Source organism: Nicotiana tabacum, chromosome 17, assembly GCF_000715075.1.
Source record: "Nicotiana tabacum cultivar K326 chromosome 17, ASM71507v2, whole genome shotgun sequence".
NCBI lineage: Eukaryota > Viridiplantae > Streptophyta > Magnoliopsida > Solanales > Solanaceae > Nicotiana > Nicotiana tabacum.
In genome coordinates this window covers 96049269-96068559 of record NC_134096.1, presented here as the reverse complement: position 1 = coordinate 96068559, position 19291 = coordinate 96049269, and the positions used below count along the sequence as shown (strand labels likewise).

The following is a 19291-nucleotide window of genomic DNA, read 5'->3' as shown; positions in this document are numbered from 1 at the left end:
GAATTGTGCGGCCGCAGAACCTCGCGAGGGGTATTTTTGTCCGAGATTTTTAGCCTTGTATAAATAGACGAGTTTCACAAAATTAGGTCATGTTTGAACCTCTGAAATTACTATAGCTGTTTTTCTTTGCCATTTTAGGAAGTTTTATTTTTTTTGGTGTATCTACAGTATGAGTAGCTAGATTCTTCTAACCCATTTATGAGTAGCTAGATTTCTACTAGGGTTGTGACCCAACCCTAGTGTGCAAAACTTATTTGTATCTAATTTAGTGCATATTTATGATTGAGTGATTATTATTTAGCTTAATTCATGCTTTAATTGTGGAATTAATGGTTGCAAATATTAGTTCATGCCTATTTGACTTAGTCTCTACTTGAGAAATATAGACTTAGTCTAGGATAACTTAGCTAACAAGGAATTGGGTCAATTGAGAGATTGATCATCCCAATTAAAGGGTTCAACCAAGAGATAGTAATAACCCGACTTGAGCTCTTATCAACTGTTTTGAGTTATACTCATTTGGTATTGAGAAAGCTAAATTGGGAAAAATCACTCTCTCACTGAGAGATATTGAGTGGGTAATGATAGCTATAATACACCCCAGTCAACAAAATAAGCATTAAAGTTTTTAATCTCATTAGGCAAACACCTAGGTAATTGTCATAGCCCTAGGCTTTTTATCCATTTGGAAAAAAACCTAAAAAATATTTTTCTCTAGTCTTCCTCCATTATTTTTGCAATCAATAGAGTAAGATTATAAATAGAAAACAAATCTTATTGTGGAAGTGCAATCTAGATAATCAAATCACTCACATCGAAATATATACTCCTAACTCTTATCTTAGCTCCATGTGGATTCAACCCCGACTCTTAGTTGGGTTTCTATTATTGCAAGCGACCGTTTCATACCTATTTTGAGAAGTGCTTTGGACGTGATCAGGGACTATGAAAGATATGGGAACTATGCAGTCATCGTCCTCGTTTGTCCCCTGCTTCTCCGATTCGGTCGGGGCCGGTGTCGGTGATTGCTATTTGGTTCCTTCCTTGGAGATCGAACTTGGATCCTTTGGTGTAGAAAGTGCGGATATTGGGATTACCTCGTCAACCGCGAACATCTCCTTTGCGACCAGTTTCTCTTCGTAAATTGTTTTAATCACTCATAGCGTTGTGAATTTCAACACCTGGTGTAGTGTCGAGGGTTCCGGCGGTGTTTACTGGTAGTGTTATCTCTCCTTTAGTGGTATCATATGCCATGTTGAATCCGAGATTTATCTATGAGTATAGATATTACCAGTGCATCGTTGTGTGGTTGTACGATGCCTTCAACGTCCTCATCGTTGAAAGATAAGGTTCCTTCTGGCACGTAATCTCGTCTATTTTTCTCTAGTTATGGACACTTTGGTGCGCCTTAACATCACCCCTGGGGGGGTGTCGACCACACCGATGATCATGTTAATGACGTCCTGAGTTCTTCCTACTCGATTTGCTTATTAGAGCCCCTATTCCTGAAATGGTTTTTGGCTCGATCGCTCAAGAACACTCGGAGATGTACGTTGTTGAATAACCGGGCTACTTCCTCTCTCAATTATCGGCAATCTTAGGTTTTGTGGCCGTGAGTGCCGTGATACTTACACATTAGGTTGGCGTCCATTTGGGCTGGATCGTACTTTAGAGGTCGAGGCCACTTAGTGTCTTTGATGCATCCGATAGCAGATACGATGGCAGTAGTATCGACGTTGAAGTTGTACTCTGATAACTTTGGCGCTTCCTTAGGCCCGATGGGCATGTCAAAATCGCTTTTGCTCATGAGTCCCCGGCTATTGTGACCTCGATCGCTTTGCTGTTCACTTCTCATAGGATTTCATCCACACACATTGCCTCTTCAGTCCCCACAGTATGGTTTATACCGATCCCTATTTGATCTCGATTCACGATGAATGTCTCTCTTGGGTCTGTCAATAGTTCTGACTGGATAAACGGACCCGGAAGGGGGCCCAGACTGATCATCTTCGATCCTAATTTTTGAGTGATGTCGGTTATGTACGTCGACCCATGTTACAGCCGGATACTCTACCGGATTTTTCTTCAACTATTATAAAGCTAATGAGCCTCGAGCATTGAGTCCTTAGGTGAAGGCCTGAACGGCCCAATCGTATGCGGCCGGAGACATGTCCATTCGTTCAATTTGAAACAGGGACACGAATTCCCTGGGCATCTCATTATCTTTTTGTTTCACTTTGAAAAGGTCTGACTTCCTGGTCTCGACCTTGATGGCCCCAGCGTGTACTTTCACGAAGGAGTCTGCAAGCATAAGAAACGAGTCAATAGAATTAAGGGATAAGTTGTGATACCATATCATAGACACCTTCGACAAAGTTTCCCCGTATTTTTTCAGCAGGACGGACTCGATCTCATCCTCCTCCAAGTCGTTCCATTTGATGGCGCATGTGTAGGAGGTCACATACTCATTTGGGTCAGTTGTTCCGTTGTACTTAGAATTTTCAGGCATGCAGAACTTCTTTAGAATTGGCTTCAGAGCCACATTCGGAGGGAAAAGTTTCTGAACAAACTTCTTGGAATCAAGACCCTTCAATAATGGTCGTGCTCATTGGATTTGGTCGACCTTGGAATAGTAGGTTTTTATCTTTTTGTCATTGGCCTCGATTTTCTTCTCCCGATTCTACCCGTTTTGTCAGTTCCTCGAGCATTTTTATGATCTCGGAGTTAGTCCCGGGTTCAGCTTCACTCGGCCTCTCTGTAATTGGTTCGTTTCTGCGAGTGATTTTCTTGGATGGCTCGGGCTCAATTCTGCTGGGGGCGCGTCTTTGGTTCTACATCTGGGCTATCGCTGCCCGTTGGGCTTGCAGCATTTTGAAGATCACTTGCAAGTTGATCCCATCTCCTTCACTATCGTGTGTATTTTGATCTACCGATCGAACTCCCCCGCGGACGTTGTTCTCAGTATCGGTAGGCAGATTCGTATTGAAGGCCACATGTGAGTTAGCGTCGATCGAGTCTGCGACCAGAACTCCGTTGGGATCGACAGGGGGCACCTCGTTACTGGAAACCATATTGTTGTTCTCGCCGTGGTGACCGGACTCAGCATTCACGTTTAGAGGTGCAGATTGAGAGTTCGACATTTTGAACTTTGACCTGAAATTGAAGACACTTCAAAGAACTAGTGTAAAATAGGGTGCGTTAAGGATATGTGGATTAATTCGATACAAAGGATAAATTACGTTAGATTAAACAAATAAAGATATAGAAAACTCAAACCACGCGAGAAGGATGATTCCAGTCTTGATAAAATATCCACCCTCGATCCGAATTCACAATGGCTAGCACTGATGAACAAGAATAAGAACTATGAATAATAGTGAAAATAATAGTATATTGCTTTGGGATGTGTGTTACAATGTGTTCAATGAATAATGAGACTCCCATTTATATAGTAAGAGAGTTTTACCCTAAGTATAATTCTATAAAAGGTAAAATCTCCCGTTTAACTGATTATTGGATTTCCGTCGGTAGGTGTCGAGATATGCGTCGTGATACCCGATTGGTCGCGGATATTACGGTCTTCCGTTTATCGTGTTCAATTGTCCAATAATGCTCTCTGAAGTCTCTTGGGATTTGGACCGATCCCGGGGTCATGGTCTCGATATACTCGAGGGGGGGCGTCGTGCCCACGGTACTTGACTCGATGAGTCCCTTACCTCGATTTTGATTCCTTGTCACCACGTTCCTTACTCGATTTATTTTATCAGAAACCGGGCCAGCTTATGGGTTCGATTTCATCCGTATACACCCCTGGACAGATATAGAGAGGAGAAAAAAATAATAGCGCGTATGGAATCAACAAGGAGTTTGAGTCTTTGAGATCATGAATGCACAATTTAAAATACTAAGTGCTGTTTGTTTGGCTTATCTCTTCCTCGAAACAATTAAGGAATTTTTAGATTTCGAAAGATTACTATCAGTGGAGTGTATAATATTCGGTATACCAGGCTGGATCCGTCATCTAGGTAACAATTGTTAGGAATAGTAGTTTTTATCTTGGTCCACTTGGAAACCAGACACGAATTTCTTACGGATAATTTTGCTTACAAAAATATATTTGACTTTACAAATTAATTAAATTAGTTTTTAAAAAATCATTAGTTGTTGTTACAAATAAGTACAATTTTTTTTCTCCAAAAACTAAATTAGTCAATCCAAATTATTTTCTGACCAATCTAAAACAAAAAGGCCATTAGACGAATATATAATAATTTTGGTTTAATTTGTCAGAGAAGGCGTTCTAAGATTTTCTATGTCTATCGTCTTGACGATGCAAAGATATGTCCCAACAGAGCCTTCCATGAAAAATAAGATTGGACTTAAAAAAGGAAAACATTAACAGTTAAGAATGAAAATATATAATAATCAAATAGCCACACATCAAGTAATTCAAAAACAATAAATTATTAATTCTACAAAAGGACACTTGTAAAATATTATAGATTTTACCATTTAAACAAGTTTTAATAAAAATAAAGTAAACAATAAAAGTGGCTGTGACATATCACAAGAAAATTTTGTGTTACAAAAGCAAATCTGGTTCCTCTTAAATTTTTTCTATAAAGAATTATCATACTCCATTAAAATTTCATTTTTGTTACGTCACTGCACTTTAGGAGAATTCAGCTTTTCACTTAGTTAAACCAATACTAAAACCCTAAATTTTGAGTGAAGTTTTTGCTACGCTCCTTACGCCTATTACCATTTAGACTATAAAGCATAGTTGGGAATTTAAAAATAGGTTACTACTATAATAGATATATTATAGTCTTTAGGCGGACTAAACACACAAGAGAATCCGTCAAAACTCCAAAAGTCCAGCCCACTAACTGACGAATCCATTCCCATGTGAAATATTTTTGTTTCCAATAGTGAGATTATGATCCTTGGGAGTCGTTATAGTATGAATTTGAATGGCCAGTATGGTTTCTTTTCTTCTTTTTTTTCTTTCTTTTCTTTTGCACATCCGATTATGACTTTACTCCATCTTAAATTCTCAGTCATGTTTACCTTTTCAAGAGTCAATTGACAATTGATTGGATAAAATCAGGCATCAGTAAAATTTATTGTGTCTAACTTTTAGAGACAAAGTTACAGAAAAACTATTTGAGGCTATTCCAAATTATATGTTTCTGCCAATGAAAAGAAGACGGGGGGCCATTCCGAATGTATTGCAGTGTTCGTGGTAGAAATAACACCAATTAGCCAATTTAAAGGGCCGCTATTTAGGAATTAGCCAGTGCGTTATAAATTTCAGTTTTTTCAGTTTTTCAGGACAAATATTCTGAGTTGTTCCGAAGTTAAGATTTTAGTTTAAAATTTCAAGACAAAAAAAGTACGGGCTAATCTCTAAATAACATCTCTGAGAATAGTTATCTGTGCACTTGTCCCATGTTCGTGGGCAAGTACATTTTAAAGACCATAAAAACTATAAAATGGGCTTTAGGCCCAATGATCTTGTAATAAGCCCACCTAAATTTCATCTTCAAAATGCTCAAGAATGTGAACTTATGACTAAAGGTATCAAAAAGCCCACCAGTGTATTCATCCAATACAGTCCAAAGATACCCGTAATCCCTTAACTAACCGATTAACACATTTCATTTCCTATTTTTTCTTTTCTTCGTTCTGTTTTGTCACAGATTCTTTGACCCTCCAAATCTAAATTTGTAATTCCCCCACAAGTTGTTCCAATATTAATATAGTGAACCTGTTGAGTACCATGCTGTGAAAATCCTTGATTGCTTTTACTTTCTTGTTATTTTTATTCTTCTTCATTTGGAAAGAAGTATAGGAAGAAGAGAAAAAGAGAAAGAAAAGTTGATATAGAATTGGAGCCAAAACTACTAAATTCTGATGAAAATGTAACAATAAGTCTATAACGGTGGCTCCGCCCCTTGTCACATGGGAGGTACAGCCCAGTGTGTGAGAGGAAACAAAGCAATGAACTTGGCAAGAGAAGAGGGTTGTGAGATAGAGCTGCCCCAGTGCCCAGTTTCCGGAAAAAAATTCCAACTATGCCATGTGAAAAGGAACTAATAAGGCAATCCCAGGGCATGAATAAACTTCCTATGAAATTATCATACACTAATTTGACGTATGACAAGTGAGAAGTCACTAAAAGAGAGATCTTTGGACCAGTAGTCCAAACACCTGCTAGTGTAAAACCAGTTGGTCATAAATGGGTTTTTGTGCGAAAAATGAATGACCAAAATGAAGTTGAAAGATACAAGGCTCGCTTTGTCGCACAAGGATTCTCACAACGACCTGGAGTCGATTATGAAGAAACATATTCACCAGTTATGGATGCCATAACATTTCGATATCTCATCAGTTTAGCCTTACGTGAAAGACTTGAAATACATATGATGGATGTGGTTACAGCTTATCTGTACGGATCACTTGATAATGAGATTTACATGAAAATCCCTGAAGGATTTAAAATGCCTGAAGCATATTCGAAATCTAGGGAAATGTATCCAATAAGATTACAAAGATCTTTGTATGGTTTAAAGCAATCTGGGCGCATGTGGTATAATCGCCTTAGTGAATATTTACTGAAAGAGGGTTACTTAAATGATGTTATTTGTCCATGTATTTTTTTAAAAAAAAATGACATCAGAATTTGTTATACTTGTTATTTATGTTGATGACATAAATCTTGTTGGAACTCCAGAAGAGCTCCAAAAGGCAATTGAATATCTTAAGAAAGAATTTGAGATGAAAGATCTTGGAAAAACAAAACTTTGTCTTGGATTACAAATTGAACATTTAGCAAATGGGATCTTTATGCATCAATCTGCTTATACAGAAAGGGTCTTAAAATACTTTTACATGGACAAAGCGCACCAATTGAGTACACCAATGGTTGTTCGATCACTTGAAGTGAATAAGGACCCGTTCCGACCTCCAGAAGAGGATGAGGAACTCCTTGGTCTTGAAACACCTTATCTCAGTGCAATTGGTGCCCTTATGTATCTTGCTAATGCTACAAGGCCTGACATAGCATTTTCTATCAAGATATAGTTCTTCTCCTACTCGGAGACATTGGAATGGGATTAAGCATATTTTGCGATATTTAAAGGGAACTCTTGATATGGGTTTATTTTATGCTAATAAAGGTAGTGCAGATCTTGTTGGTTATGTAGATGCAGGTTATTTATCTGATCCCCATAAAGCTCGATCTCAAACCGGGTACGTGTTTACATATGGAGGTACTGTCATATCATGGCACTCCACAAAGCAGTCAATTGTTGCTACTTCTTCAAATCATGCTGAGATAATAGCTATTCATGAAGCAAGTAGGGAATGCATATGGTTGAGATCAGTGATTCATTTTATTCAAGAAAAATGTGGTTTGGAGTGTGATAAAAGATCCACAATTTTATACGAAGACAATGTTGCATGCATAGCCCAATTGAAGGGAGAATTTATAAAAGGAGATAGAACAAAGCACATTTCACCAAAATTATTCTACACACACGATCTTCAGAAAAATGGTGACATTGATTTGCAGCAAATTCGTTCAAGTGACAATCCGGCAGATTTATTCACTAAATCTTTGCCAACTTCAACTTTTGAGAAGATGGTATACAAGATTGGAATGCGGAGACTCAAATATTTGAAACAAGGTTTACATCAGGGGGAGTAAAATACGCGATGTACTCTTTTTTCCTTACTAAGATTTTTTCCCACAGGGTTTTCCTTATAAGGTTTTTAATGAGGCATCTAGAAATGCGTATTACTAAATATATGTACTCTTTTTCCTTCACTAGATTTTTTCTAGTAAGGTTTTAACGAGGCATAATACCTTTTAATGAACATCCAAGGGGGAGTGTTATGAAAATAATTATATTGTGGGTGTTCATTTATTACTCCGCTATAGATAATTTTCCTGAAGAAGATTATCCATTTAGTACTCTGTTGAAGTTTATCTACAAGCAGCTGATGCAGGCAGGTTGCAAGCAGCTCAATGAAATGATTTGCAGCAACTTCTTATTAAACAGGCAGGTTGCAAGCAGCTCATGCAGACAGCTTACAAACAGCTAAAAAAAAGCCTTGCAGCTGCTTCCTGAAAAGCCTCGCAGCTGCTTCCTTTCTTCTATAAATAGAGGAGTTTTCAGTTCATTATGTACATAAGTTTGAAGTTTGAATAATATATCAGTTTCTCTCTATACTTGTCTTTATTTTACCGTTTTTATTTTATAACAACAATAAGTCTATAACGGTGGCTCCGCCCCTTGTCACATGGGAGGTACAGCCCAGCGTGTGAGAGGAAACAAAGCAATGAACTTGGCAAGAGAAGAGGGTGGTGGGATAGAGCTGCCCAGTGCCCAGTTTCCGGAAAAAAATTCCAGCCATGTGAAAAGGAACTAATAAGGCAATCCCAGGGCATGAATAAACTTCCTATGAAATTATCATACACTAATTTGACGTATGACAAGTGAGAAGTCACTATGACTTTTTTGTCCTGTAAAGTTATAAGACATCTAATTACTACAATTTTTAGCTAGTTTTTACCTTTTATGTTTTGACTATATTTATGTCAAACTTTGCATAGTTTATAATGGGGTATTTGCATACATACTGAGTCTTCATTAAATTAAGTCTTTGCTTAGTCAGTTAGTTTATGAGTTTAAGGGTGGGAGGTACAAATAGTTATTTTAAAAGCTTCTTTTGTTACTGATTATATCTAAAACCAGCTAGTACTTCATTGTTTCTTAACATTTTCTCCCTTTTTCTAAGCTTGAAGACAATTATTGTACTTCAATTCCTTTATCAATTTCGTAGAGTCAACTTTGTTACAACGGTTCCCACTATTTTACAAGAAGTGACAGAAAATTAAGAAGCCGTGGCTATGTTTTGACAGATCCAGCCTTTCTTTTGTACCAAGTGCTAACAATTGACAGGAAAAATGTGTGAGAAAGAGGCAGCCCAGCTTTCCTGTGACTGATTTGGTGTTAGGTAGAGTGTACCTGGTCACTCGCCTACTGCTGATTGTGCTATTTTCCTCTTTTCCCCACAAGATATCCACATCACCTGATTCCACTATACTTTTTTCACTCTCCTTTTTTTTCTCCTCCCACAGCTGTTTGATTCTTCATTTTACTTAACTGTGTCATTCTGCAATAATTTTTGTAGATACATTCAGGACCAGATAAAGAAAAATGCTATATCAAATTTATGAACACGTTACACTATAATTGTCTTTTCAAGGAGTTAGTAAAATATATAACACAAACTCGACATTAAAAACATTCAGTTTTGCAGTAAACTCACAGTTGGATCCGTACTCATATATAGGTTCGACGTTAATTATAAAACGTTGAGTTTTGCAGTAAACTCACGGTTGGATCCGCCTCGGCAGCTGGTGTAGAACCCAACACCTAATTATTTAAAATACTGGTTAGAAGTTCTGGAACTATCTGATCTGTTTCTTCTTAGCTAGCGATCTTATGATGCAAGGAATGCATCAGCCGCCAGGATTTATTTCAACATATATCCGATTAGCAGTCACATGCGGCCTTCAGATTTTGCGGCCGACTATATGATCTTATTGTTGGATTTAATACACCAGAATGTAACTAGAAAACACATCCAGTTACCCTATCTGCTCTAATAATTGCTTAATGTCCGTTTTCAACTTTCCTATTAAATCTCGCCTTGCCAATGCTAGATTGTATCTTTTACGGGTGCGGTCGAACTCTGTAGCTTTGGTTCAAATAATATATTTATCTTAATAAATATATTGAATGTATACTACTCATTAACTTAAAAAGAGAAAAAATTATGAACCGATAAGATTCAAATCTTAATTCTCCTTTTTAATTAGAGAGAAAATGTTAAAGTTATCGCCAACACAGACGTATTATCATAATATAATTATTGCATTATGATTAATTCCTGCAAGTTAAAATAGATGTGTGCCCCAAAGTTGATACTTGATTTTGACTGCACGACGTCATTTTAGAATCATATTGGTGTGCCCCTTTCTTACTTTAATCCATTACCCCTATTGCCCAGCCGCCAGCCCTACAATGCAATCATTTTAATTTTATTTTTTAATTTTTAATGTTACGTATAACTCTTATTGCTTTTGGGAGGAAAAGGACAAAACAAAGAAAAAAATAACATGTTGAACAAATTTCATCAATTTTAGTAAATTTCCCTCAAACAGTAGATGGTAAACCATGCAGCATAAGCTCATATCTTGTATATATTTCTCCGATTAAAGATTAATTAGTGACCAGAAATTTATTGAAAGTATGCATTATGCATTGTATAATGATTGACTTATAGTGGAAAACCTTACTCGAGCCAATTTAACTTATAGCTAGAGAGTTCACATATTAATTGATAAGAAGTTTAACTTGTATATATTGTCAGATAAATAATAAAAAGTAGTCAGTAAATTATGATAAGTAATACTCATAAACTAATCCAAGAATGGGTTGCAATGGATTTCATGTCATGTAAATATAAATACCTAAATTAGCAAAGGTGCAAGGGCAATAGAACAACATCACATTGCAGGTAAGAAGAATATTTGGAAGACTAATAATAAAATAAATAAATAACACCTCACGTTATATGCCTCTTAATTCTTAACTATACACTTCGCTGGATTCCAGTCTTGCCATCTTCCTACCCCATGTTAATGTCCCCGTTCCATGTTCCCACTTAAAAATTAGACCTCTGACTTCACACCGTCAGTTGTTGACACGCATACCATATATACAGTAGCTGACTATTGGAAAAATCTTATGAGATATTTTTAGCTAACATTAATATGCTTTCTGGTATTACAGGGATCATGGCCTTTGTTCCTTCTACTCCTGAAATTTCCATCAATTTTCAAGATAATCACATTCCTTCCACCTCCCCTAAAGTTTTTCCCTCTCCTTGTAACATTCCTCATCAAGACTTCAATGGTACGTACATTTTTTTACTGATCTCTCCCTACTTGTAATTTTATTATATGTCTATCAAGATTTAAACTTGATATGTTCATAATTTCAGACTTTAATATCTGTTGAAATTTAAGTAGTTTTGCACATATATAATTATGTTCCGTGTCAAAAATGATGTATGTAGGCGTATCATCAATGTTAATGAGGAGATCGATGTCGTTTTCGGGTGTGGAGAGGTGCGATAATCATCAGGATTTGAGAGTGGATGATAATGAAATGTCAGATGATGATGGCTCTTCGCAATTGCTAGGGGAGAAGAAGAGGAGGCTTAATTTGGAGCAAGTGAAGGCACTTGAGAGAAGTTTTGAAGTGGCCAACAAGCTTGAGCCTGAGAGGAAAATTCAGTTGGCTAGAGCTTTAGGGTTGCAGCCTAGACAGATTGCAATCTGGTTCCAGAATAGAAGAGCAAGGTGGAAGACTAAGCAATTGGAAAGAGATTACGAGATCTTGAAGAGACAATATGATGCACTTAAGTCTGATAACGATGCACTCAAGACTCAAAACAAGAATCTTCATTCCGAGGTAATTTCCGATTATCATCACGTAACCTCACTCACATGAATGCACAGCTAGATAATTTCCCAAGAAAATGGACAAGTTGGATATCAAATTTGGGCAGCTAAGTTAAAACATATCAATTTAACTTTAGTACGAATTTTGCCGAATTCAATAACTTTAGTACAACTCTGTGTTTGTATTAAAAAATTTATTAAATATATACAAAAATTAAATTTAGAACTCAATTACAAAAAATTAATGTAACTACTCTAGAATTTAGGACCGCCTTGGCCGCAACCAAATTCTTCATAATTTTCTCTGATGTTTTTATGCGTAAAAATATATACTCCTACTTCTGTTATGCACAGTTCCCTAAAGTTGGTTTAATTTATTCATTTAATTTGTTGTCATCCATTATGTATTATTCTGGTGGCAGCTACAGTTATTAACTCTGAGGAACAGAGAATCAGGCGGCGGAGGCGCACCAATGATAAATCTGAACAAAGAAAACGAGGGATCTTGGAGTAATGGAAGTGAAGAGAATAACAGTATAGATGTAAATATTGGAACAACGACAACTACAAGGACATCATCAGGTGACAGCCCATTTTACTCCAATAACAACAAGAATAATGTTTTCCCAGAATCCAGCCCAATCCCTTTGGCCCAGCTCTTTCATCAGAGTTCATCAAGATCAGATCTCCAGTGCCACACGATTGATCCAACGGTCCCAGATGATCAAGGATTCTGCAATATGTTTGCTACTCCCGTGAATGATCAGACAAATTTTTGGCCATGGCCAGAGCAGCAACAGTTCAATTAATTTTCTTTATTATTATTATTCAATTACACTAAACGCTTTTTGTCCTTTTTGTTCTTATTGCCAATAGTTTAATTCCTTCATTGGGTGTATAGCTAATCATGTAAGAATTATTACCAAGCACTTGATAGTGAGCATGTGAGAAATCGTTTCTTTTTGATTTTATAATTAAGTGCATATGTAGAGTACTTCCATTCTTGCGATCGATAGGCAGTATGCATTAACGTGAGAATGTAGATTAATTACTTACAGTTTAGTGATAGCTATATATGTTTGTGAAAACACATTATATTTATTTATTGGGTATAAATATACCTAGGGATAAAATTTTTACTTATGTTTTTTCAATTATAGGTTGGACCACTTGAGAGAGCAGCTTATAATTATAATATGTCGTGTGTCTGAAAATAAAAGAGAGCCATGTTCCATGCAATATCAGGTGGGGTCTCCCTTCTCTGGCATTGGATAACATATAGTAGTAGTAATATTATATTATTATTATTATAATACTGAAAGAAAAGGAAGAAATGTGGTGATCATGGGGTCCATTGACGGAGAAGATTCTCTCCTGCATTATTATTTGAAATTTATGCTCCAGTTATGGAGCACTCTTTGTTGCTAATTGATTTTTAAATTAAACATTATGATCGTTAGAATCTTTTGTCTTTTGAAAAGCGAAATTGTATATTTGTATGAAGTCCATTTTTTAGAAGCTTCTTTTGATGTCGGTTGCTCATGTTGCATATACTGATTGAGGATGATAATAATAATAATATACAAGCGATGAATAGGCACATATATTGCAAAGAATGTATATATCAGTTTATTAATTACTAGGCTCTTATGGATCCATAATTAACACTATAACTCCGCCCCTAAATGTAACAATTCATAACCAGTCTTGTTTTCATTTTCCAGATAAAAGGTTTCAACCTAATAAATTTAACTAGTTTAGAATTAAGGGGTAGATGATTGTGAATGGACATAAAACAATCAAGAAGGAGAGAGGCGCACATGCTATAAACCAAAGGATGGCCCATTTCGTGAATCCGGCCCCCAAGCAATAGGTTTCTTAAAAAGGTTTCTCCATTTTGGCCCACAACTAGTTGTTTCATGTGTGTTCAAGGCTGATTGAAAATAGCATCTTTTGCGGTTCAATTTACTCTTTTTTTTTTTTAGTACATAAATTATATATATATATATATATATATATATATATATATATATATATATATTATACATTTAATATATATACTATACTATACTATACTATTTAGGTTAATTCTTCAATTTTTATTTTGAAAGAGATAGACTTTGATACTAACATGGGAAAGTTGTTCTCTCCACATAATATATCCGTAAGAGCAGATTACAGATAATCTCGTTGAGATTTCCTAAATTACTGATGTCTCTCTTCTTGTCCCACTTCTTAAGTTTTATTTCATACGCTTGACTAGTAAAAAAAGCAGCTTAAAGAATACAAATCAGAAAGAAAGAGAAAATAGTTTACAAAGGAAATATGATCCGAGTGAAACATTAAGAAATTCTACCAAAATTGTGAAAGCTGATTCTATTTGAAGCAGTGTCTTTCAGGTCGGGTATAGAATATATATACTCACTCCGTTCACTTTTACTTGTACACTATTGATTTTGCACACCACTTAAGAAATAATACATAAAATGTATAATTTATTATGATACACATATTATGCATAATTTATTATGATACCCACATTAATTTATTATGATACCCAGAATATAGTATGCATGTGTTCGGCTAGTGAAGAACACACGAGGATGTTATTGGCCAAATAAAAAGGGAGACTGATTAGTTTAGAAAAACATTTTCCAATACAATATTCTCCTTGAAAACCTTTAAGTATGTATTGGAACAAAATTTGAGTTCAAATTTTAAAAACTATCTAAAGAAGAAGTTCCCGATTTAGATTCATTGCGAACTCATTCCAATTTCAAGAACTCGAACGAATATGTATGAGTTAAATAGTGTATTTTTTATATCCCATTTTATGTGCTATATTTTTCTTGTTAGCGTCAAAGAAAAAATGTTACTTTTAGTATTTCTTTTCTGAAAACTATTTAATTCTAATACTTTATTTTACCTTTAATAACATAACTTGTTGGGATTGCTCGTTTAGAAAAATGTAGAACCCTTAATACTATTTATCTAAAAGAATACTTTTGATATTTCGTATACGGAGTATTAATTCTTTAGACAGTGTGTCTAATACCATCATATAAAATATGATCAGTTGATATAGACGACTTTAATTTTGTTTTCCTTCATTTGATTTGGCAAAAAAAGTCATAGATTGTTAGAACTTGAATTATCAGCTCATCATCTATGAATCTACAACATGCAATGAATCGAGATGAAGGATTAAAGGAAACTTCCAGAGAAAGAAAGAGTGGAGAGAAGTCTGAGCTTTTTCATTATAGCAGAGAAGAGATGAAAATGAATTAGTGTTAACTAATTCTAGGAGGTGCACTATTTAACAACTAACTCACGTGCACTTCACTCCCTTCTAACTAACTCTCTAATCTTTACTAATTATAAATTGACCACTATAGTTTTGATACTCCCCCTTAAGCTGGAGGGTGGAATACATCTAACACTCCTAGCTTGGATAACAAAAGATGGTGTTGACTTACACCTAACCCTTTGGTCATTATATTTGCAATTTGCTCCTTGATGGAAACATAGTCAGGTGCGATCAGTCCTTCTTTAATCTTCTCCCTCATAAAGTGGCAGTCTATTTCTATGTGCTTGGTTCTTTCATGATAGATTGGATTTGCTGCTTTACTATCTGTGTAAACTTACACAGGTTCTTGTACTACCGCATTAAGATCCTTCAGTAGTCCTACTAGCCAAACAATTTCTGCAGTGACTGCTGCCATACTTCTATATTCTACTTCAACAGAACTTCTGTTCGTTGTCTATTATTTCTTCGACTTTCATGAAACCAATGAGTCATCTAACTTGATCACATAGCCAGTCACTGACCTTCTTGTGTTTGGGCATGCTGCCCAATCTGAATCACAATAGGCAGTCACTTGTGCTAGTGCTCCTCTTTCATAAATATCCTCATTCCTGGTGACTTCTTAATGTATATGACAACTCTCATGGCTGCTTCCAGGTAAGACTATTTTGGATGTTGCATGAATTGACTCAGCAATTGTACTGCGAAACAGATGTTCGACCTAGTTATAGTCAAGTAGATCAATTTGCCTATCAATCTTTAATACCCATTTATATCTTTCAGTTCCTCATCCTCTGTCTTGTTCGTGTGTTTGTCATAATCGATTGTTGTGAGCTTCAGATTTTGTTCCAGTTGAGAACTAGCAGGTCTTGCACCACTCAACCATGTGTCTGAGATGAGTTGTAAGGCATACTTTCTTTGGTTTAATAGGATCCCTTTCTTGGATCTCATGATCTCTATTCCCAGAAAATATTTAAGCTCTTACAGGTCCTTCATTTTGAAACTGTTATGTAATGTGTTCTTTGCTTTATCTACAAATGTGTTGTTGCTCCCAGTAATTAGAATTTCATCAACATAGATTAATATGATGACTATGTCTGCCTTCACCTTCTTAGTGAACAGGGAATGGTCATAGGCACTCTGGAAGTATCTAGCATCAGTTAGGGCATTGGTTAACTTGATGTTCCACTGCCTTGAAACTTGCTTTAAGCCATATAGAGACTTGTGTAATCTGCATACTTTGGACTCCCCCTGCCTATGAAATCCTTGAGGTAGATCCATATAAACTTTCTCAATTAAGTTACCCTGCAAAAAAGCATTATTGATATCCATTTGGTGGTTTTACTCCTCTACCAAATCTCCTCAGTTTAGTTGTGCCATTGACTGGTGGCATAGGCTCCTCTATTAAAGGTGTTGTAGGTTCCAAGGCATCAGGTGGATCATGGGTTGTTTCCTGTGTAGGATCTCTATCTGCTTCAATTGTTGGTCGTTCTGTTGTTATTGGTAGCCCTTCTTCATTTGAATGTGCTTCAGCTTCTGGAATAATATCCCCATCTCCTGTAGTAGCAAGATATTCACCTTCATCAGTGTGTTCATCTGCACATGCTGTTTGAAATGACTGGTTTTGAGTGTGTTCATGTGCTGGTGAGCATGAACTCCTTCCTCCTGAGTGTATTGGTGTGCCTGTCAGTTAAGTGAATATTTCTCCAGCATCTTCTGTGAGATGCTTAAAAGGGAATACATCCTCCTTGAAACTGACATCCCTGCTAACTAGAAAATTCATGGTTTCCAGGTCATATAATTTGTAGCCCTTTTGAGTTTCTAAATACCTAACCAAGACAGTCCTCCTTGCCCTGGGTGAGAACTTATCTTTCCTAGGTAGTACACAAGCATAACATAAATACCCAAATACCCTTAAATGGTCTATTTTAGGTATTTTACCAAACAGTACTTCATAAGGCGATTTTTCCTTCAACACTTTGTGCGTGCAGCTTATTAATCAGATAGACTGCAATTTTTACACAATCACCCTAAAATCTTGAAGGCAGACCACTTTGGAATTTTAAGGCTCTATTTACTTCCAAAATATGCCTATGCTTCCTTTCAACTATCTCATTTTGTTGGGGTGTATAAGGACAACTACTTTGGTGTACAATTTCCAGTAAAGACAATAGCTCATTACATTTGTTATTGAAGAAATTTGTTCCATTGTCATATCTCAATGTCTTTACACAAGTACCAAACTGGGTCTTTATTAATGAGAAGAAGTCCCTCAATACAACTATTACTTCACATTTTGAATGTAACAAACAAGCCCATGTATACCTACTAAAGTCATCAACCAAAGTAGCAAAATAGTATTTCCTGTTATAAGTTGTTGTCCTATATGACCACCATACATCAATATGCACAAGCTGAAAGATACTACTAGTTTTACTGATACTAGTAGGAAACTTTAGTCTACTTTATTTTGCTAATGGACAGATATGATAGACTTTTTGTATGTCTAGTTTGACTTTATTCTGGAAATCTGGTAAGTGTTGAATAGCTGTTGTTGAAGCGTGTCCTAGCCTATTGTGCCATAGTGTGGTTTTTATTTTCTCCTTTTGAACTGATGTTACTACTACAATCTTCTCCCTTTGAGTATGTAAAACCCATTGTCCTCTCTACCAAATCCTAGAACCATGCCATTGTAGAGGCCCTAAAGATGACAAAGTCAGGATAAAAACAGGCTGGATAATATAGCTCTTTTATCAGTTTTAATACTGAAAGCAAGTTGAACTTAAAGTCTGGAACATGTAGAACATTCTTAATCCTCTGTGTATCCATTACTATTTTATCCCATGTATGTGTAATTTCTGATCTAGATCATGTTGGAGTCTGTACTCCATCATTACTCTGCCTGTTTATGCTCTTTCCAAAATATTTTTGCAGAAAGTAATATGATGTGAAGCTCCTGAGTCTATTACCCAATCATAACATTGAGCATTAGACAATAATGATACAGTACCTGCCAAATTAGAGGATGCTCCATGAATTGAAGAGTTTTCACCTGTTGAGGTCTTTGACAACAAACTCACCAATTGCTTGTACTGCTTCTCAGTAAAGTAATTGCCCTGTTGAATCTGAATCTGATTCTTCCCAATGGTATCATCTTTAGTGTTTGCAGTGTTGGCAAATGATTTGGCTACATTGTACTGTCATTTCTTTTTGCTCTTAAAGTCATGTGGATACCCAATGATTTTGTAGCAATTCTCCTTTAGGTGTCCCTTATAACCACAATGTTCACATATCATCCCTGGCCTTTTGTTCTTAAACACTTGGCCTTTGTATGCTGCTAACATCGTTAAAGGATCCTTACTGGAATCCACTACACCCAATCTTCTTTGGCTTTCCTCCTGAACTACAACTGCATATGCTTGATTTACACTCAAAACTGGCCTTTTCAGTAGAACATCACTCCTAACATGGCTATAACTCTCATTCAGTCCTATTAGAATTGCAACAGCCTTTGTCTTACTAGGTGTTCTACATAAGGTCGTGATTCCTCACACTCACATGAAGGTAAATGTGCTAATATATCTAATTCATTCCATAACTCTTTTAATTTTGAAAAATAACTTGTGACAGAGTCCATACCTTGTCTTAGGGTTGCAATGTGTGTCCACAAATGGTAAATCCTAGTCAAATTAGACTTATCAAATATCTCCTTGAATTTGTCCCAAACTTGCACTAGAGGCATACATGATACTAGGTACCAATTCTGCCGAAACAGTGCTACTCAGCCATGACACCACAACTGCATTGCATCTTTCCCACTGTGTGTCCAAATCACATATGTAAGAGATTTTGACACAAGTGCCATCCGCGAACCCTAATTTGTTCTTCACCAACAGTGCAACTCGCATAGATCTACTCCAAAGGGCATAGTTTTCTGGCCCTGTTAGTTTGAGCAAGATTAAAGTTGTTCCTGGTATATCAAAATTCTTTAGGAACCATGGATGATTGTGAGGCAGATTTGCAATCTCATCGTCCGCCATTGCTGAACCCAGGTCAAGCTTCGAAGAACAAAATCGCGAAACAACTCTAATCCAGTAATCGGCGCTCTGATACCATGTTAGAACTTGAATTATTAGCTCATCATCTATGAATCTACAACATGCAATGAATCGAGATGAAAGATTAAAGGAAACTTCCAGAGAGAGAAAGAGTAGAGAGAAGTATGAGTTTTTTCATCATAGCAGAGAAGAGATGAAAAAGAATTATTGTTACTATTTCTGGGAGGTGCACTATTTAACAACTAACTCACAAGAAAAATAATTTCCAATACAATATTCTTCTTGAAAACCTTTAAGTACATATTGGAACAAAATTTGAGTTCAAATTTTAAAAACTATCTAAAGAAGAAGTTCCCGATTTAGATTCATTGCGAACTCATTCCAATT

At 36.2% G+C, this 19291-nt stretch overlaps 1 protein-coding gene across 1 annotated transcript; it reads left to right on the top strand.

Annotated features, from left to right (window-relative positions):
- Nucleotides 1-10679: 10679 nt before the first annotated feature.
- On the top strand, nucleotides 10680-12520 carry LOC107788420 (homeobox-leucine zipper protein ATHB-13). The gene is made up of 3 exons (XM_016610101.2): nucleotides 10680-10991; nucleotides 11155-11552; nucleotides 11965-12520. Exons 1-3 carry the CDS (start codon nucleotides 10850-10852, stop codon nucleotides 12349-12351), a joined length of 927 nt encoding a protein of 308 aa, XP_016465587.1. The 5' UTR covers nucleotides 10680-10849; the 3' UTR covers nucleotides 12352-12520.
- The last annotated feature ends 6771 nt before the right edge of the window (nucleotides 12521-19291 follow it).